Consider the following 22,229-nt stretch of genomic DNA (forward strand, 5'->3'; position numbering starts at 1 on the left):
ATGCACTACAAGTTGTTATTACGTTGGCCACCGTAATAATAAATTGCCTTGAATGGTCACCCTAGCGTTCTCTCGTACGAAGCAGCCGATCAGTAAGAGAGAGAACACTATTGTCAATATACCTTCAACATTGGAAGGACCTTCGTGATAGCTCACGTGTCAACGTTCGTTGTCATTACTCACAGAACGGCACTGCGTTAAATGAAATAGAAATGGAAAGAATCTGTAACAATAACAACTGAAGGGGCACCTTCAAGATGAGTACTTCATCTTCTTTGTAGGGACAAGAGTATATCAACCTTGATTGGTATGAGTCACAGGGATCTCGTCCTACTAATGGAGTTGTTGTCCAAGGTTACCACCTCCGCCTCGTCGTCATTATCATGGTCAGGCATGTCAGCATTCGCAAGAAAGCAACCGTATTTTTATGGAATTAAGTTTAAGATATTACTTAGGAATCATGTTCGCCATAAGCTCCGCAGTAGACGTGAGGTCGATATTTTCATCGTGCGAGTAAAGAATAATAATAGAGTTTGAAGTCGAAGGTATTTTGTTCTTGCCAAATATTTCGTACAACACATATATGAATGACTTATATATATAATCATGTAAAATCCTATCTAACAAGGATTTCTATCTTTACATAAGCTGAACTTCTAAACCATTTATAATGCGTAAACTGATAATGTAATGTATTGTAGGCACATAGTATGTTAATGTAATGTGTCTATTTATCATAGACTTCACCCATGGAAATGTCCTCGCTTGATTTATGTGAAGTGAATTTTTGTTGTAGTGGACTTTGAAAAATGTTTATGCAATGAAAACCTTTTGACCTGTCAAATTGTATTTATAATCTGTTCAACATGAACAAGAGGTTTTCATGAGAGGTCCCTAGTGATTGTAGACTTAGACTCGAGAAAGAATCCTGGTTCACTACAATCGATGCTCTGATACCAATCTGTCACACCCGCTCGTAGCGGAAGCGCGAGGTGTGATCTGATCAGTTCTCATTGCATAACAATATAGGTGAACATACTAAATGAATAAAAACAAGCTCCAATGCCATTGTCATAATCGTTTCAAAAGAACGCAACATAAGTTAAATGTATTGGTTACAAACCATAAAATGAAAATAAGTTGTCATCGTTTTATACATCAAAATGTATGTCTTAAAATGTCAAGGCTTTGACCACTATATCACCGCAAAGAGGCGGTATATAACGGGCAAACCCTTCAAATGGTGGCATGGAGTCTTAATACTTGCTTTCCTTGACTGAAATGTCTGCATGGTCCACTAATTTCCTGAAATACATGTTAAATTTGAAAACATCAACAAAAGTTGGCGAGTTCATGCAGTTTAGTTGTATGAGATGTATCTGTAAAATGCGAGTTGTATAAAATGTATCCGTAAAATGTGAGTTGTATAAAATGTATCCATAAAATGTGAGTTGTATAAAATGTATCCATAAAATGTGAGTTGTATAAAATGTATCTGTATGTAATGGTGTAGTATGTAAAGCGTCAATGAAATCGTTGATCATTAATGTTTCGCGAGGACATTAATATGTGTGACGAATAAGGAAGCAATCCAACCCTAGAAGATTTTATGCCGATTCCTATCGACTGGGACACAAAAGCACTCTTCCGTATGGGTCCACGACCAAGAGTGGGGCTCGCCAAAACCCATTAGATCTAACCACTTGTACCTAGGTCCAAACTGGATTAATGGTGCTTAGATGTATAACCCTAATTCGCACATGATCTAAGGTGTTTCATTCCCTAACTTTAACATACGTTGAACATGTATTTTCCCCGATAGTTGTAAAGTTGTAAAACATTTAAATGAATAGGGGACATGAACTCACAGAATTGCCTCCGTGAATGGTAAGTAACTGTGATCTGACGTACGGTCGTCCTGAATAGTGTCACGACCTACAAACGTTCTGTATTTGTTAGACACTTCGGTCTTTGTAAATGACTTGAGTACAAGTCTTATGTCTTAAATATGTGTAAGACTTGTATGTCTTTATTGTTCGTTGAACTGTGTATTAGATGAATGAATTGTTAAACTGTTATATATATATTTCACCATATATATATATATATATATATATATATATATATATATATATGTAATCTCGTATCTTGTGAGTTGTATCATCGGGTCTTGTCTTCTTGATTTCATGTCTTTGTATAATTGTAATTTTTATCAAATATATGTCATTGGGCTTAGCCCAAGATTTCATGTGATTGGGCCCAAATAGTGTTGGGCCTAAATAGTGTTGGGCCTCAATAGTGTTGGGCCAAAATGTTACTGGGCTTAATGTTATTGGGCCTTGGCCCATATGTTTGGTATTGGGCTTAGCCCATAAGTTTTGGTATTGGGCTTAGCCCATATATTTATGTTGAGCCCATTTAGGATGATAAGCCCATTAGTAAAATAGCCCATTTGTTATAAATAAGCCCATTTGTAAAAAAAATAGCCCATTTGTTATAAAATAAGCCCATTTGTTAAAAATAAGCCCATTCGTAAAATAGCCCATTTGTTATAAAATAAGCCCATTTGTTAAAAATATATTCTTTCATTTTTATAAAAATTACTAAGTATAGGCTTTTTAGTTAAAAGAATACACAATAGTTTTTATAAGTTTCAAAACATCCGGATATTGTCGTTGGTGATTTTTTTTATGTATTCGCGTCGAAAGATCGTCTAAACGTCGTAGTAACTCCTCGGAATGGCGATATGTTCATAGATTCGCCCGTCGTCCGTTTTGACCATAAGTTGTGTTCGAAAGCTCGGAATGTCCATAAGTGTGTTTTAAGGCGTATTTAAGTGTAGTCTTGTAAGACTTTAGTCTAAATGTACATTGTATTCATTTGTACCATTGTATTCAAGTTCCTAGTTATCATAAATATAACTAATACAAACAAATAACACATAGCACATAAGTTGTTAAGTTAACTAAATATATATTTTCTCAAAAATATATATTTATATCAAACTTTGCTTTTATAAAAACTATTCTTTAAAATCTTTTAATCTAATAAAGATTTTGTCAAAAATAATAGTTTTTATAACTTATGATTTTTTTTTAAGAAAACTTGCCACATTTTATTAGAAATATGGACTTTGCCATGTTTAATAAAAACATATCTTTTTCTTATAAAATCACCACTAATCTTCTCATATTTTTCTTAATAAAAACATATGAGATTTATATCAAAATCTTAACAAGATGAAATCAATAACATGTAGGGTTTTGGTATGATCATAACATAAGTTAACTAGTTCAAAATCCATGATTTACTTCTAGTTTTAACAAACCTTTTTATAAAAACCCATCTTGTATGTTTCTTTTTATAACTTTGTAAAAGTATTATTTTTAGTTAAAAACCTTACATACTTTAACAAAATCAAAGATTATGATCATCCATCTAAACATTTATGTTTAACAAAACCCTTAAACATCTTCATGTACACTTGTTAGATTATGTTTTTAAACATGATCTAACAAGTTATTTGTATGCTAATCATCAAAACTAGATCAAATATGCAAGTAATCATCAATAAATCACAACATAAACACCCTTTTATATCATGATTATTATTTTGCTTCTTTGTATTTTCATATTATTTTGTATGATTGTTTTAGTTATAACTTGTTCTTTAAACAATAAATACATAAATAAGTATGAAAAAGAGATTGTTGAAGCTTACTTCTAGCACTAATGGCTAGGGATGATCTTGATGATGATTAAGAAAAATAAAATATGATGATCTTGATGCTTGTGAGCTCATAGATGGATGAGAAATCTTGCTACTTGTGTATGCCTTAGATCTTCTAAAGTTCCATGAAAATGCATCTTGGTCATCAAGAAAGTGGCTTGAAAATGAAGATGGGGGAGGGGTGTTCTTGACCGAAAATGGGGTAATGGATGAGAGCTTTTGTGTTGTGAAAATGGAAGGTGATAAAGTGTGGTGAAATGGTTAGAAATGAAGGTAAACTAGTTGTTATGAATGATCATGCTTTCACCACTTGAAGTTACCACTTGCCCACTTGCAAGACTTAGTAAATATCTAGGATATTTGTGGTAACAAGTTGAAAGAAAAGTGGGTCCCACATAAGAGGTTGTAACCGTGAATGGGGGGGGGGGGTCCCCTTTGTTTTTGCTTCTTGTTTTACTTAGTAAAAGTGTTAGAATTCTTAGATAATTGTTTTAGGAAGCTTGTTTGTGTAAGTGTTTAAGTGTTTAAAGGGTGTTAAATGATCATTACTAGACCATAATGATCCAATTAACACTAGATGACCATAAAAAAAAATTTGATATTGTTCGGATATTCGTTTCGAATTGTTTCGGTTAGATGTTATTTGAACGCTAAGTTGTGTAACTTGTGTGAATTGATGTAGTTATTGATTCGGATGATACCCGAATGTATCCTCACATGAATTCTATGTTAAATAGCAATTTTACCTGTCATAAAATTGTTAGAAAGCTGATTTCTGCAGAATTTCTGCGGAAAAGTGTTGAAATCGTCGCTTTTAGTGCTTTTCGGGCAATTTTTAGTGTTATCGGACTTCAGAAAAGTTTTAAATCAAACCCTTGCATTCCTAGTTAGGGTTTAATATATATTAGATGTTGGACTTTCGTCTGAGTCCTAAAGATGTCATTTAGATGATTTCTGCAGATCCTGTGTTTTCGTCAGAAAACAAGTTTACTAGATGCTTTTCTAGTAGTTTCGATGCATCGTTTAAACTGTTTCAAATGTACTTAATAAAAATGGATCATATGCATCCTAAGTAAGTATTCCTTGAGTATTCTAAGTGTATGCCACGAAATAAGCAGTTCGGATGTTCAAAAAGAATAAAGATGTAGCTAAAAATGAGTATTTTAAGTGTAAGAAAGTTACCGAAAAGTGGCAGTTGTCACATCGTTCCTTGCAGATATCGAAGTACCTTCTTAGCTGCTTTCCAGTGATCTAGGCCAGGATTAGTCTGATAACGGCCTAGCATTCCAGCAATATAAGCGATATCTGGGCGAGTACAGACTTGAGCATACATCAAGCTCCCGACTACTGACGCGTAAGGTATCTGGCTCATTTACTCCTTCTTAACCTCTGTTGTCGGACACTGGAATGAACCGAAAACATCTCCTTTAACTACTGGAGCGACGGAGGGTTTGCACTGTTGCATGTTGTAACGTGTAAGGACACGGTCTATGTAAGCCCTTTGGGACAATCCTAAGATCCCTTTGTGTCTATCTCGGTGGATTTCGATGCCAATGACGTAAGAAGCATCTCCGAGATCCTTCATGTCGAAGTTATGCGAGAGTAACCGCTTCGACTCATGCAACATGTATAAACTATTACTTGCCAATAGAATATCATCTACATAAAGGACAAGTATAGTAAAGTTGCTCCCACTCATCTTGAGGTAGGTGCATTGATCCACTTGATTCTTCATAAAACCTTGCTTCTTCATGACTTCATCAAACTTGAGGTACCACTGACGTGATGCTTGTTTTAACCCGTAAATGGATTTCTTCAACTTACAGACTAGATGCTCCTGACCTTCAGGTTTAAAGCCTTCAGGTTGTTTCATGTAAACATCTTCGTCCAAGTCCCCGTTAAGGAAAGCGGTTTTAACGTCCATCTGATGTAACTCTAAATCAAAATGAGCTACTAGGGCCATGACGATCCTTAATGAATCTTTATGAGAGACAGGTGAAAACGTCTCTTGATAATCAATTCCCTCTTTCTGAGTGTAGCCCTTTGCAACCAATCTCGCTTTGTAGCATTCAATGTTCCCATTCGGATCCAATTTTGTTTTGAACACCCATTTGCATCCTACGGGTTTGACACCGTTGGGTAATTCTACCAAATCCCAAACGTCATTTTTCTTCATGGATTCAAGCTCATCAATCATTGTTTTATTCCATTCAGAAGACTGATCACTGCTAATGGCTTCATTGTAAGAGATAGGATCATTGAGCTTTCCGGGGTCCATTTCACTCAGGTAGGTAACATAATCATCCCAATTAGTAGGCCTTCTTTGCCTAGATGACCTCCTGAGTGGATTATCGGGTTCAACGTTGTTTTGGTTGTGAGTGTTTGATGTGCTTTCATCATGAGGTATGATAGGTTCTGTTTGTAGAGGTGAATTTGGAGTTGGTGCAGTAGCTTCAGGTGCATTAGTTGCATTGGGTAGAAGAGGAGTAATCGGAGTAATGGTAAGCGACGAGTCTCCCCCCCCCCCCGCGTCTTGTACTTCTTGCAATTCTTCGTAAGGGTTGGTACTGCTCCCACTGACCTTGAAATCCTCCAGGAACGCGGCACGCTTGGTTTCAACAATACGGGTGACATGGGAATGACAATAGAAACGATAACCCTAAGAATTATCAGGATACCCGATAAAGAAACAGGTCACTGTTTTAGGGTCAAGTTTCCTTAGGAAAGGATTGTAAAGTTTTGCTTCAGCAATGCAGCCCCATACTTTCATATATTTAAGACTCGGTTTCCTTCCTGTCCAAAGTTCATAAGGAGTTTTAGGGACAGACTTAGAAGGAACTCTATTGAGTATATGAACAGCTGCTTTTAACGCTTCAGTCCAGAGGAATAATGGTAAATTAGTGTTGGCTAACATACTGCGCACGATGTTCATAAGGGTACGGTTTCTTCTTTCAAGGACACCGTTCTGCTGAGGTGTACCAGGCATGGTGTATTGGTTTACAATCCCCTGGCCCTTACAAAACTCATAAAATGGACCAGGAGCTTGACCCACATCAGTATGTCTTCCATAATATTCACCGCTTCTGTCTGATCTCACAACTGTAATCTGACGATCTAATTGCTTTTCAACTTCAGCCTTATAATCTTTAAAAGTTGTAAGAGATTCAGATTTCTCCTTGATAAGATACAAGTACATGTAACGAGAATAATCATCAATGAAAGTGATAAATGAAGTATGTCCTGTTATGCCAGCGATTTGGTAGGGATCACTAATGTCAGTGTGAATGAGTTCTAATAAATTAGAGCTCCTAGTGGCACCTTTCTTATTCGCTAATGTCATTTTACCTTTAAGACATTTGACACATGTTCTAAAATCAGAGAAATCGAGAGGAGGTAAGACTTCATCCGTTACTAGACGATTTAATCGTTCTTTTGAAATGTGGCCTAAACGCTGATGCCACAACATGGATGAAGTCTCTAAGTCTCGTTTCTCTTCCATCTTTGTGAGTGATTCATTAATGTTATATGACAACAAAGATTTGGAAAAGCCATCATCTAGTTCTAATCTATAGCGACCACCATCCGGAACACCAGTACCATAAAGAACAGAATCATAGAGGATAGAGAGTTTGCGATGACCATGGGAAACAATAAAACCGTCCATGTCTAACTTTGGTCTTGATACAAGGTTCCGAGTTACCTCAAGAACATATAAGGTATCATAAAGTTTAATACATAAACCAGTTTTCATAACTAATTGTAATGTTCCAATGGCCTTCACTTCTAATTCTCGATCATCTCAACCTTAAGCGTTCTTTGGTTTCTTTCCAGCTTCCGGATTGAAAGGAATCCCTGAGTTGAATTGGTAACATGAATCATAGAACCAGAATCAAACCACCAAGAATTAGCAGGAACACTTAAATTATAGGACTCAAGTATCATAAAATAATCGTTACCTTTCTTAGCCAGCCACTCCTTAAAGTCAGGGCATTCCTTCTGCATATGTCCTGTCTTTTTACAGAACTTGCAGCGGATACTGCCTAAGAAGTTCTTAGAGCTGGAAGGTGCACTTGTATTAGGATTAGGCCTTTAGACTTTTGAAGCATCCTTCCTCTGATGATTGTTCTTCCTTTTCTTAGAGTTGGAGGTGGTGAAGTTGGCAACATCAGTAGTGCGATCCATCCTCATGCGCTCTTCCTCCTGTACGCACATGGCAACCAGCTCACTCATCGTCCATTTTTCCTTCTGAGTGTTGTAATTGATCTTAAATGCTTCAAAGGACGAAGGAAGCGAAGTGATGATAAAATGAACGAGGAAACCATCACTGTTTTCCATTTCCAGCCCCTTCAGCTTATTGGCCATGTCATTCATCATCATGATGTGTTCGCGAATGCCGCTCCTCCCATCATACTTAGTTGTGACCAGCTTGAGAATAAGAGTACTAGCGTGTGCTTTAGACGTCCCCTTGAACTGCGCCTCCACAGAAGCCAAGTAGGTTTTAGCATCTTCAGAATCAGGAATAGCTCCCCTGATAGCATTGCTTATGGTCTGCTTCATAAACATGAGAGACATGCGGTTACACCTAGTCCACTTTTCATGAGCTATCTGCTCAGCAGCAGTACTTTGAGTGGTAAGGTCCGATGGCTTATTCTCTCTTAGAGCATAATCAAAATCCAGCAGCCCAAGTGTAAGCATGAGAGCATCCTTCCATGCAGCAAAGTTATCACCAGTCAAAGGTGGAATCCCCTGATTTGGTGCTGATAGTGGAAATAAGATGAGCAAGTTATGATACTAAGGAAGAAGTTCTAATGTGATCTAAGGGCACGTTAAACTAAGGCAGGCATAAATAATGACCATTTTACATTATGAAGTTGTGATATTGTCTATTACTAACATCAAAATAATAGACTTAGTTAAAATTCTACTTAAACAAAACAGCTTTGGCCAGAAGTATAATCATTTAAGCATGTGTGGAAAGTGGTTGTAACAAATCAGCTTTGGCCAGAAATTGAGACAATCACTTTAGTTATGCACTTGTTAAGTATGCCATCTATGAAAGAATTAAATCAGCTTTGGCCAGAAATTAAGACATTCATGTTTATGATGCACACTTAACATAGCTTTCGTAATACTTGAATGATAAATAGACGTATCAAATCAGCTTTGGCCAGAAATTGAGACATCAAAAGCTCATTCAAGTTAAGCCATCTTGGTTTTGTAAAACATTATCTGATTCTGATAAATTAAACTAAGTAATTACAAAACCAATTATTTAATAGCAAACCACCCGTTAGCGTGGATCGAACTCCGCGGTGAGTGCGCTGGGGTGCAGGGGGACAACGTGCCCCCGCACGGGGTTCGGGGCGGTGCCCCGAGCTAAATCTTAGTTCACATTAAACAGCCTAAAATAATGAGGTTTCGAGTCAGGTCTCGACTGAGTTATGAGATCTCGAGTCAGTTATGAGGTCTCGAGTCGCAACCTTGTTGTCTCGAGTCGGAACCATGGTCTCGACTACTATATCTTATGAGATCTCAACTCATGATGAGGTCTCGAGTCGCAACCACGGTCTCGAGTCGCAACCTTATGGTCTCGAGTTATGACCTTATGGTCTCGAGTCGAGACCTTTGTCTCGAGTTATGATCTTATGGTCTCGAGTCAAGACCTTTGTCTCGAGTTGTAAACTTTTGAGCCCTTATGATTTCGAGTCGAGACCTTATGGTCTCGAGTCGAGATCTGTTGGTCTCAAGTTGTGAAGGTTTAAGGACCTGATGATTTCGAGTCGAGACCTTATGGTCTCGAGTCGAGACCTTATGGTCTCGAGTCGAGACTGATGGTCTCGAAACTTCATGTTAACAGCTGTGAATGTAAAAGCATAACTGAAAATTCGAAATCTAAGGGATTATGAGATATGATTTCCTGTTTTAAGATGATCTAATTTTATCAAAATATTTCGAAAAATTATAACTGTATATCTTTTAACAGTTTTCGAATAAACTTAAAAGATAAAACTGGATCAAACATGGAAAAACACTCATTAATCCTAAAACATTCCAAAACATAATAGAATCTTCGAATTTTCCTAAGAACATGATGAACCTTAAAAACATAAAACATAAATTCTGGAACCCGAAACTTGAATTTTAATAGTTTTTCTAAACAGATTTCGGTTAAAACATAACCCAGTTGAATTTGAGTGAACATATAATTAACCTTGTTCCGAAAACAGTGATCTCGAGTGGACATGACCGACTCGAAACCGGCTGTGAATTAAATGAGGCTTTCAAAATTCCGTTTTCCAAGTTTCAATCCCAGAATTAATGGATACGAAAACAGAACTGACTAATCAACATATGCTCTGATACCACATGTTGAATCAGTTCTGTTTAAACATAATGGAAAACATGAAAACATACCTGTCACCGCAGACAGTGCAGTGGAGAATCCAGTGAGAGAAGACGACATGGAGTTCGACATCTTTGTCAAGGTGATCTGGTTCCTTCTTAGGATGCTAACTGATGATGGTGACTGATTAAACCGAAAAGGGTATCGGCCGTAGGAGATGGAGGTCGAACGTGATGATGTTATGCTTATGGGGTATCTCTAATTGTGTAACTGTCTAACCTCTTAACCTCCACATAAGTCTCCTTATATAAGCACCTAGGAGGAAACCTAATTAGTCAATAAGGGTAATATATCAACAATTACCAACTAATTATTTAATAGGTTGTTATATATTTTGATCTATATAATATAAATGATTATAATGGCTATAGATTAAATATTAATACATAATATATTTAATCTTACAGCCCTCCCTAGTGGAGATGCATGTTCGATTCTCGCTTCGGCTATTTTTCGAGGAACATCCGGGTGAATGGACGAATTTGGGTTTTAATCCTAGGTTCGAACCTAACAAAGGGCGAGAGTTTATGGATTCCATCCAAAAAGAGTAAGTTTACACGTGAGATTCTTTGCCGTTTAAAAAAATAATAAACAAAATATATATTTTTTTTTAAATATTGGATCCCAACATTTATTTTACTCAACCAAATCCAAGTATCCAACCAAACCTATTAATAATAATTAAAAAAAAAAAAAAAAAAAAAACTTCAAACCCACAGCCATCACGCTATTTCTATAAATACCCTTTTCCCACCCTCTTCCTTTTCATTCATCTTCCTCATTCCTTCTGCAAATCCTCTCAACTCACCGGTACCGTTCTCTCTCTCTCTCTCTCTCACACACACACACACTGTCACACACACATTCTTGAGTTTTCATTCAAAGTGTTTATACTTTTATCGCATTCAATCGGCTTTGATTTATTATGTGTTGAGCATTGAATTTGTTTGATTATTTGATCATCGGTTGACGAAATTTGAGTGTGTGAATAATGAATCTAGTCACCGCCGTGAAACTCTGAAAACAGTTTAAAGAAGCGGCGGTGGCGCTAGTTTTTTTTCCGATCATGTCGCCGTGAAACTCGCCATGAATCAGCATCTTATTTACTAAAGCAGTTGCTGTTCGGTTTTTTTTATTTGTTTTTTTTCTGTTCATTCCCAAGGTTTTCCCAGCGCGTGTACTACACGTATGGGTCAATATTAATTGGTTTGGTATTCCACCAAAATAAATAATTTTTATAACAACACAAATAAATAAGAGGGAATAGCCAAAATGGTTCTTAGGTAACTTTTACCACTCTAATTTAAAAATGAAGTTTTTTCTATTTGGGTTATGAGGTTTTAATTTTATTGCTGTTTTCATTTAATTGGCAAACTGGGATAGAAATTTATGTCTTTTTTGGTCTGTTTTCATCACTTTAATTGGCAAACTGGGATAGAAATTTATGTCTTTTTTGTCTGTTTTCATCACTTAAATGTTAGAGTTTCTGCTGGAGTTAAGGAATAAAATGACGATTATACCCTCCATTTAAATAAGGAAAATACCATAAATTTTTTAGCTCAGTTTGTCAATTGGATACAAATAGCAACAAAAATGAAACCTAGGTATCCGGATAAAAAAGTAAAAGTGACCTAAACGACCACTGTGGCATTTTACTCAGTAATTTTTGGTGGTTAAGATTTTTGCCTCACCACAAGAAATGGTTAGTGTAGGAATTGTTGTTTATAGAAAATATAGAATTATATAATTTTTATATTACATTTTATATAAACCCTTATCATGCGTATCTGGGTATGGAGATTTTTTGGTAATTTGTTTTTCTGCACACAATAATTTTAATTTACACAGTTTTATAGAGCTTTTACCATTTTGAGTTATACATTTATTTTATGTTGTGTATTAATCCATAATCTGCATAAAAAGATGATAAAATGGAACTCATTGATCCTCATTTTTTTGTTTTGGATATGAACAGGTAGCTTTGAGTACGCACGCGATATAGGTAAATTTTACTTTTATTTGTTATATTGAATGCATATGATACCTGTTTTTTTGTGTTGCATATGTATCTGACTGATCTGATCTATTAACACTCAGTGGCGAAGTTTGAGATTTCCGACCGGGATCGAAAACGTATATACCAAAAAATTTCTATAAAGGGGGAGGGGTCGAAAACGTATATACGCAAAAATTTCTATATGAAAACTATATACTCTCTACTACTGTGCGAAAAGTTCGGGGATCGGTCGTCCCCTCCCGCCAACACTGATACACTAAATATTTTCAAAAAGTAACACTTTATAAAATAAAACTTTCATTTTGTTGGATAATTTATCATACTTGTTTTTTTAGAATATGTATCTAAGCTAGAATAATTCACTAATACAATAAATATTTTCAAAAAATAAAGGTAGTTAAAAAGAAGGCTGGGTCTATTCGCACACGCTGGTTGTCTTTTTGCACATCCAAAGCGTCTCGCTATGGCCAAAGCGGGGCGCTTTGGCTTTGGTCAACAGACAAGGACTGACTTCACGGTACGGATCCAACCAGGATTTCTTCATATAATCATAAACCTCTAAAATTAAAAAACGTAAATAGTCAGTTTTTGTTATTATATAAAATTTGAACATAATTATGTAAGAAATACTCACGTTCACGGTCAGCTTCTTTCAGCTGTGCTTCAAAGTTTTCCAAGTTATACATGTATATTTCCTCGGTCGTAGACTCGCACAATGTCCAAAATGTACGTACGAATTCTTTCCACTCCTTGTCAGGGAATTTCTTCTTGCTGTTCTTATTAATATTTTGTTGAATATGGAACCGACAAAGATACTTATGCGCTTTTGGAAAAACTTGTTCACACGCGTTCATTAGCGCAAAATCCCTGTCTGTTAAAATCACGCGCGGTTCCATACATCCTGCCAGCATAGACTTGATCCTCTGCAACACCCATAGGTAGTTCTCTGACTTCTCGGCGGAAATTACAGCACAAGCAGCCGTAAACGATTTGTTTGTCGACGTCATGCCTACGACCTGAACAAATGGCAGGTTGTACATGTTCGTTTTGTATGTGGCGTCAATCATTAGCACATGCGGGAAGGCACACCACATAGTGAATGATTTTTCGTGAACAAAGAAGACGTCTTCAACTTCGTTCGATATCTCATTCGTGCGCATGTAATAAGTGTAATTTTTTTCGATAAGAATGTTTTCAAGTTTTTGCATCGGAGACTTACCGACATTTTTTTCGGCGTTGATCTTCTGAACAGCGTTGTGTATATCTTTCGGAATAAGCTTTCTAGCCGGATTGTTTTTTGTCAGCGTTCGCCAAATACTTTGGTTGCGAATATCTTGCTCTGCCAACTCCTTAACCAGTTTTTTGTCCTCCGAAGAAAGCCTTCTCGCATACGCGTGACCCTCGAAGTTTTCAATAGGAGTGTGGTTATGCTTCGCCTTCGTCACCTCGATCCTCCAAACACTTCCGGATGATTCCGAAAACCCGATCATCTCGAACGGGCAGCCTATTTTCTTGCTACCCATTTTCCTCTGTGTAGCTACACTCTTATGCTCCCCACCAAAAGTACATTGAAACCAAATCTTGTAATTCTCTCCTCTTTTATTCGACCTCTTTGTCACAATGAGGTAACCATTGTCTTTTGCTGTGTCTTGTACCCAACGCACCAACTCTTTACGTGACGAAAAGGTCTGCGTTGTATCAAACGAAAATGTAACCGGGTAACAACCTTCCTCGTCAACAGACACATCCTCCGGCTCACCATCGTCACCGAGATTCGAATAGACTTGATGTTCACAACCGTAACTCTGGTTTGGATAACACTCCTGCTGTACAAAGCTTTGCTCGCCACCGTAACCGAAATTCGAATAACCTTGTTGACAACCGTAACTGTCGTTTGGATAACACTCCTGCTGTACAAAGCTATACTCGCCACCGTAACCGAAATTCGAATAACCTGTTGTGCGTAAGGGTCCTCCACAGGGGTATTCAAATCCAGCTGCACCGTGTTATCACGATAACGAATGCCAGATACAACCTCTGTCTCCCTCAAGTTGGACGACACCGGTTTCTCAAACGAGTCAGAAATAGCGGTCCCCTCGTAAGAATCAGGAACAACCGACTCGTCAGAATAATCACCGAAAAGATAGTTACTGAACCACGACATCGTTTTTTCAAAAAATTTAACTAATAGAGCAAAGAAGATCGACAAAAAAAACAATTCGAGTGATGAATCTGTTGTCTGGCCAGTGATTTAAAGCCAGAATTTGGGATCGAAGCGTCGCGCTATGGCCAAAGCGCGGCGCTTAGGGTTCACGGGGCGACTGAAACCTAGTAACCTTTATGTCTGTCAGTCTGTCACTCAGTCAGTCATTCGAAACCTCGTATCACCTTTTGTCGCCCTAAGCGCCGCGCTATGGCCAAAGCGGAGCGCTTAAGGGTGTGAAAATTATTTTGGCTGTGTGTGATTAGCATGATCCAAAAAGAATCTAGAAAGTATCCAAAGGCAAAGGAGATATAACATGAAAATCCAACTTTTGTCTTGAAAAGGACGAAACGACGTCGCAATGACACATATCACAGACAAGAATATGTAGCATGAATTTAATGTGATTATCGAAGTTAACACACATTGTTTGTTCCTCGGATCACAAATAATTGTCGAGTATTCGAAAGAATAATTTAATTAAAATTAATAATAAAACACAAAAAAAAGTATTTCTTTTCTTGATAAAAAATGCAAAAAATTGATTTCATTAATTGTTCTGACATCCTAATGTTTATTTTTAGCGTTTTTTATTTTATAACTATATTTTATTGTTGACAAAGTTGGCAGAGAATATGGTCATTGTTGATTAGAAGTAGAACACGACTTTGCCTCCATTTGTCTTCTTTTGTCATATACACTTGTATATTTACATTGTGTAACTATAATGGGTATCATATCGTGTTTACTTAGAATTTTAAAATCATTACGTTAGGATTATATTATTTATTTTCAAGATTCCTTATTGTTTAATGTTTAATGTTATGGGGTAGATGTTCCGACGGTAATGTAAATTTTAGAAAAAATTGTCATTTTTTTGATTTAGCTACCCTTGTAGAAAAGAACTCTTTGAAACATTGTCCTTTGCCCTTTTTTTAGATCCGTCACTGACCAGGATGGTTAAGAAAGGTTAGGAAACCACCCAATCTTCCTATTTTGTTTGATTGTTATGAGTTGTCGAGTGTTGAACCGGCAAACTGATTATTCGGTCTGAACGGTTTTATGTTTTCTTGTCAACTTCAACCTACCCATAGAGTCTTCAACTTTTTTTATGTTTAGGATGTTAATATTAAATTTTTTAACTTGTTTATATTTCGAGTTATACAGCTATTCATAACTTTTTTCGTATTGTTTATTATTATTATTATTATTATTATTATTATTATTATTATTATTATTATTATTATTATTATTATTATTATTATTGTTTGTTAGGGTAAAGAAAATCAATCAAATTTGTTTTAGTTATTATAACACATGCCCAGGGACGGATATATCTTAGAACAAGGGGTAAGCCTGCTACCTCTTGACACTTCGACGGTAGTATACTTTTTTTGAAAATTTGATGTTTTCCGATAGAATTATTATTAATATTATTATTATTTTTTTTTTTTGAAATGTCACCCCTATAATTATTTTCTAGATTCGGCACTAAACACAGCTTGTAAATTACATTAGAATAGTAATTAATATTAATAATTAGTAGAAACTTTGTTTTCAATATTGGTGTATAATGCCTATGTTGCTACTATTTACATGTTATTATTATTTAAATTAAATAGTTAAGCAACAATAATAGTTTATTAATGAAGATTTATTTGACTCAGAAAAGAATTAGATATTGAAAGAAAGAAAGAATATAGTGGAAAATTGACTTGTGGTTGGTAGTATGGTGTAGAATAAACAACTGTAGGGAACAATAGCTACAGCCTAAAGGGATCTGAACACCGACTTTCGATTTGATTGACGTTTTCATTTGATTATTAAAACTAAATAAACTGCAGTTCAAATGTACATTTTTCTTCCTGGTCCCATCATCTATCTCAGTTCAAACCCCACGCTCACTTTCCAAGCGTGTGCTCTGCACTCACCCTCCCTTTTTTTCCTTTATTTAACTATATATTGACTAAATTATCAATTTTTTTTTTAACAAATCGACAATATCATTCCACACGAAAAAGGGCAATTACAAAGCATTCGCAACTTGTTGCCCGACTACCTGCCATTGCTTTGTAATTGCCCTTTTTCGTGTGGAATTATCAAAATCGTTCATGAGATTTGGGCATATTTTTCAGTTTTATTCAAAAGAATTTTTTTTTTTTGTATCATTTTGCCTTTACTTTTGGGATTTTTTGTCATTGTCATCCAAATGTCTAGTTTGCTTTATTTTTTCTGTAAGACATTTGGATGAAAATGACAAAAAAAATCCAAAATCTCATGGACGATTTTGGTAAAAAAAAAGTTAGACGTTTGAATGAAATGACAAAAAAATCCCCAAAGTGAAAGATAATATGGTGCAAAAAAAAAGTTATTTTAGATGAAACTGTCAAATATGTCCAGACCTCAAAGACGATTTTGTCATTTTACTCTTTATATTTTCAATTGTAAGATAAAATTTTAATTTTGAGTAAAATGCTGAAATCATTCCTGAAGTTTAGTCGTTTTTACTTGTTCCAACCAAAATGACTCTTTTTTGCATTTGAATCTGGTAGGTTTGAATTTTATTGCCATTTTTATCCTTGAGTTTGTCACTTTATTACGACTTTCGTCTCTCGAAATTTGACCATCAGGGATGAAAAGGGCAGGATTTCACACCTTTTGGATGAAAATGACTAGGGACGAAAGTCACAAAAGTGGTCATAACTCAGGGATGAAAATGACATTCTACTTTTTAATTTTTATAGGCGACACTGAATACATCATTTAACTGGTTTTATCATAATTTCATATATTACATCGACTATCATGTAAATCTATCTTTTATATGTTAAATAAAAACTACATAAATAATAGGTTTGTTTAAACTAGCACAACTTGTAAACTCAAGCTTGAGCTCTAGCACGTTCAAGCTCGGCTTAATTCGAGCTTTTAGTAAGTCATTCTAGAATAGCTCATGAGCGGTTTAACTCGTTTACACATCTAAGTTTCTAGTATTATTGGATATCACATTACATAGCAAATATATCATATTTAAAATAATAGGTACAAATATATATATATATATATATATATATATATATATATATATATATATATATATTATTGGTTCTCAAACTAACATCTTTCTCTTTTCTTTTCTTTTCAATCTTTGAAAAATATATTAACGAAAGAAATGAAAACCATATATGTGTTTCTTAGTGCACACTCCACAACCCTTTTTAAACAAATTTGTCTTTACATCACGTGGCAGAATCTATAAAACTTTTTGTATCTTGAATAAGTTATTGCTAGCTTGTTCCTGGGGCTACGACTCTGCTGGGTTCGATGGATCTGTGGGTAATAATAATTTTCACATGATGTCCCTTCACAAAATCTTACAATTTTTATTTATTTATTTATTTATTTTGAGATTATATAATTCTACATCTAAGTTGCTCTCTTAAACATGTATAAGATACGATTAGACCTACTTACTAAAAAATACATCATCTGATTTTTTACCTTGTTTAAAAGAATCAAAATTAGAAGGCTATTGATTCATCATTTCTCCTTCTTGATACATAAATCATAAAACTGTGTTACAGACATGAGATATAAAGTAGTTAAACGAGTCGTATTCACGTTTAGAGCTTGTGTTGAACCTGCTAAGACACGATTTGCCAACCCTAAGTCTTAGACTGTCATAAAATGTTGGACGTTCGCTTTTTAACATTTTAAATAATTGAGTTTAATGTTTTCTTTTAGTAATATAAGTTGAAATTATTTATCATATCATATAATATATGTTATAACCTATAAATGTTGAGTGGTCCACCGTCCATGCAAACTCTCACGTTTCTAAAATGGATTCTACCCAAAGTTGTTCTAGCTTCTTTTTACATTGTAGTGTTTGTCATTTTGACTTGGTCAACTTGTTACTTTTGCATGCATGTAATGTAATGTCATTGCTTACATGTCTTCTTTCATTTTGTTATATATCTTGGATTGGAGTATTACTTACTTGTACGTTTCTTCTATGTTTTCAACAGCAAAAAGACTCAAAAGGAACAACAATGGACTCCTTGCTTAAGGTATAGTTAACCACTTTTTAATTTTACACGAACCCAAACACGACTCGCGTATTATTTTCAAACATGACTCGCGTACTATTTTGTTTGTTTCGTTCTCATTAACCCTGATAAAGGTGCAACTTGACCTCAAAACTTGATAGTTTCATTAAATATCCTTAAACCTTATGACAGATGGGGGGACGTGTGGCTTCAAGGCTTTACGATGCAATGGGATTGAAACCGAGACCTCAGTCTGAATCCATGTCAAAATCCAAACATGATCATGCGGAAGGTGGCTACACTACAACTGGTGAACCAGTTGCGGTTGCGGTTGATCAAAGTTATATTTCTTGGTTGGTAAGTACTCATTCTTTGTTGTTGATTCTTGCTTTCGGATACCAAAAAGGTTATAGTTGTAGTGTAGCCACCGATGCAAGGTTTTATTCCATGATTAAAATGCATACATTTAGGGCTTCAAACGAACCAAACGTTCGGCGAACAGTTCAATGGGAAGTTGCGGTTGCGGTTGATCAAAGTTACATTAGCTTGTGCTCATTTGTGTTCATCAACATTCGTTTTTGTTCATTGCCTAAAATTAACAAAAAAACACAAACAAGTTCATTTCCTTAACAAACGAACAGGGACATAAAGTCTCGTTCGATAAGTTTCGTGAACACATATATTTCTTAACAAACGAACACGGACAAGGTCTTGTTTGTATCCGTTCGGTTCATTGGCAGCCCTACATACATTGTATCATATGACTGTGTTTTATACTTTTATTATATGACTGATTAAGGTTGTTAATTTGGTTCTATGAAGAGAGAACGCCCTTCGGCTCTTAGCTCGTTTAATCGAATGATCAATGTGGCAAAGGGGAAGCAAATAGTCGTCTTCTTAGACTATGATGGTACATTATCACCCATCGTGAGTGATCCCGAGTGTGCCTTCATGTCTGATCAGGTACTTCAAACACTCGTTTTCCCTCGTTCTTTAATACTGGAGCTATCGGTTTGAACTATCTTTCGTCTATAGATGCGTGCAGCAGTACGTGACGTCTCTAATTGCTTTCCAACAGCCATTATCAGTGGCAGGAGTCGCGAAAAGGTCGATAATAACTCCATCTTATAAGTTTTCTGCAAATATATATAAATAATCTTAAATTCTTTATGAATTTCAACAGGTTTATGATTTTGTTAAGTTAGATGGGGTGTACTACTCAGGGAGTCATGGGATGGATACTATAGGACCGGCCCAAAAAAATAATAATTATGATAAAAACTATCAACAAAGAAGCTTTGATAATGAGGTAACATGTTGAAAGATTTTTATTATTTTAATTTCTTAAATCATTTTATATAAAAAAGTGTAATCATATCATATTTCTTAGGGGAGGGAATTCATCGTCTTCCAACCCGCTCAAGATTTTCTGCCTGCTGTTAAGAAGGTATGCAAATACGCGTCCACAAATTGCTTGTATAAACTCGACACGACACTTTCGCAGGTTTACTAACAATCTGATTGCAATGTAACACAGATGTTAACTGAAGTTAAGGAAAGAACACAAAACATACCAGGTGTGGCAATCGAGGATAATAGGTTTTGTCTTTCTGTTCACTACCGCCATGTTAAGGACGAGGTATGCTAACCGCTCTTCGTTATCTTCACAAGATATTTGTTTGTGTTTATACTAATTAGCTTATGATGTTATAAACCACTATATTTAGGATTATGGAAGACTTGAAAAACAAGTCAACTTGATGCTTGCGGACCATGCGGATTTTCACTTGACAAGGGGCAAAAAGGTGTTGGAGATTCGCCCGTCGATTAAATGGAACAAAGGGGATGCTCTCAAGTATTTACTCGAAACTTTAGGCTTTCACGACTCTGGTGATGTCTTCCCGATATACATAGGAGATGATAAAACAGACGAAGACGCTTTCAAGGTACTTATGAACTTTTTTTTAGTTTAAATGGGTTGATTTGGGTTATTTTTAATCTTAAATGGGCCAAATAGAACTACGGAAAAATGATAAAAAAGTGTTCGGGTCAACCTGACCCATTTCGACAAGTGTTTTGGGTTGACCCGGCCCATTTGGACCTTTTACCGATCATTGGATTCTGTGTTTCAAACATTGATGAGTAGTTATTATAGGTTTTAAGGGAAAGAGGCGAAGGATATCCGATAATAGTATCATCGGCACCAAGAGACACAGTGGCTTTGTACTCGCTTCACAATCCATCGGAGGTACAATTGTTCTTGACCCGTTTAAGCAAATGGGGTTCTGACAATGCCGCCACCACCCATCGCCAGTAAAAACCGCCCTTCGGCTTTGTGTTGGCTTCTTGTACATATACATATATAATCAAGTATATATATATGATATGCCAGCAACCCCCATGAGAAAGGAAAGTAGAATCCTCAAAGTTAGTGATGGCACCAGCAGGACCCTCTTTTTATGGTCTTCACTTGTGTGCTGCTTTTCCTTAGTTTCTTAAGCTTATGTTATTTTCTTTTTAAGAAAAAAAATCCAACCATGTAACTACAACTATTGTCATGGTTATGTCTTTTAGATAAAAGTTATTATACATAGCTATGTCCTCTACAACCTTTTTAATGTTGTCGGTAATGCCAATCCCATACCCTCGATTACAAAATATTGGCTTATACTCGTTTAGTACCCATATATGGTTGACGGGTACACCGGTGGGTATCAAGTATATCCATATATGTTATGTGGTTACAAACTACCTGTTGGGATGCCCATTACACGAAACATGATCTTAAGCTCATCTAAAGAGCCGACTTGAAATATGAAATATTCAGCTACATTTTTAACAAAAAAAAAATATATATGTGTTTTTAAGAATTTCAAGTTTTTAAGATTAGATAGATATTATTATATTAATATATATCTTGATATAGGAATGGGATCAAATACAAACACTTAAGTTTGTAAGAACCATAAGAACCAATACATAATTGACAAGTGTCCATCAATAAAAAATTAGTTTAGGGGTAATTTAGACTTTTTGACCATATTTATTTATAACTAATTAAAAATAATTACAAAAAATATAATCAGCACAACACTATATAATTAGCACAACATCATTAATCGTTCTTCATTATCAGCACATCGTCCTCGAATCGTTCTCCATTATCAACATAAACGACATTAGCACAACATCTTCAATCGTTCTCCATTATCAGCACACCAGATGTGCTGATTATATCTACTTTTGGTGTTTGTTTGTATTATTTTGTAATTAACACATAATCAGCACCTTATTAGCACAAATATAAAACACCTTTTGTTAACTTTTTTTAAAAAACACTTTTATAAATACGAAAAGGTATAGCAATATGGTACTCATATTAAAGATAAAAAAATACTTGATTTTATGGTATATATTTTTAAAAAAAATAATGAAGTATATAAAAGTTATTTTAGTTTAAAAAACCTTGGTGGAATTTGTATTTAATAGAAAATGGTCAAATAACTAGCAATTTTACAAAATTACCCCTAATTTGTTAGTAGTAATTTTTAATTATAAGAGTTTTATTTATAATCAATATCAACCCTTGATTTAAATTAACAATGGTTCAGATCTGTTCTTACGGTTCTTATAATTAGCACTGTTTGTACAGGATCTTAACCCTCTTGATATATATTACAAATCTAATCTCATACTTGTCCTAAACCCGTGATAATTTCTAAAACTAATCCAAGTCACGTACCCAAATACCTGTCCCAAATGTGTTAGATTCAAGTTTTCTAATAGGGTTCGTGTTTTCTAGTCAGTGTCGTAATGTTCAAATTAAA

General features: G+C 35.4%; 1 protein-coding gene across 1 annotated transcript; it reads left to right on the forward strand.

The window, feature by feature from the left end:
* Nucleotides 1–10,756: 10,756 nt before the first annotated feature.
* On the forward strand, nucleotides 10,757–21,060 carry LOC110897729 (probable trehalose-phosphate phosphatase C). Its single transcript, XM_022144463.2, has 11 exons — nucleotides 10,757–10,943; nucleotides 12,109–12,135; nucleotides 18,382–18,423; nucleotides 18,595–18,759; nucleotides 19,225–19,365; nucleotides 19,438–19,509; nucleotides 19,586–19,711; nucleotides 19,793–19,849; nucleotides 19,940–20,041; nucleotides 20,130–20,348; nucleotides 20,558–21,060. Exons 3-11 carry the CDS (start codon nucleotides 18,406–18,408, stop codon nucleotides 20,717–20,719), a joined length of 1,062 nt encoding a protein of 353 aa, XP_022000155.1. The 5' UTR covers nucleotides 10,757–10,943; nucleotides 12,109–12,135; nucleotides 18,382–18,405; the 3' UTR covers nucleotides 20,720–21,060.
* Nucleotides 21,061–22,229: the final 1,169 nt, after the last annotated feature.

This window comes from Helianthus annuus, chromosome 13 (genome assembly GCF_002127325.2).
Source record: "Helianthus annuus cultivar XRQ/B chromosome 13, HanXRQr2.0-SUNRISE, whole genome shotgun sequence".
In the NCBI taxonomy this organism is placed as follows: Eukaryota; Viridiplantae; Streptophyta; class Magnoliopsida; order Asterales; family Asteraceae; genus Helianthus; species Helianthus annuus.

Excerpts from the sequence above, each read along its gene's own strand:
- LOC110897729 (XM_022144463.2), top strand. Across the intron at positions 19,712-19,792 it reads AAAGAAGCTTTGATAATGAG|GGGAGGGAATTCATCGTCTT; the intron begins GTAACATGTTGA and ends CATATTTCTTAG. Across the intron at positions 20,349-20,557 it reads CAGACGAAGACGCTTTCAAG|GTTTTAAGGGAAAGAGGCGA; the intron begins GTACTTATGAAC and ends TAGTTATTATAG.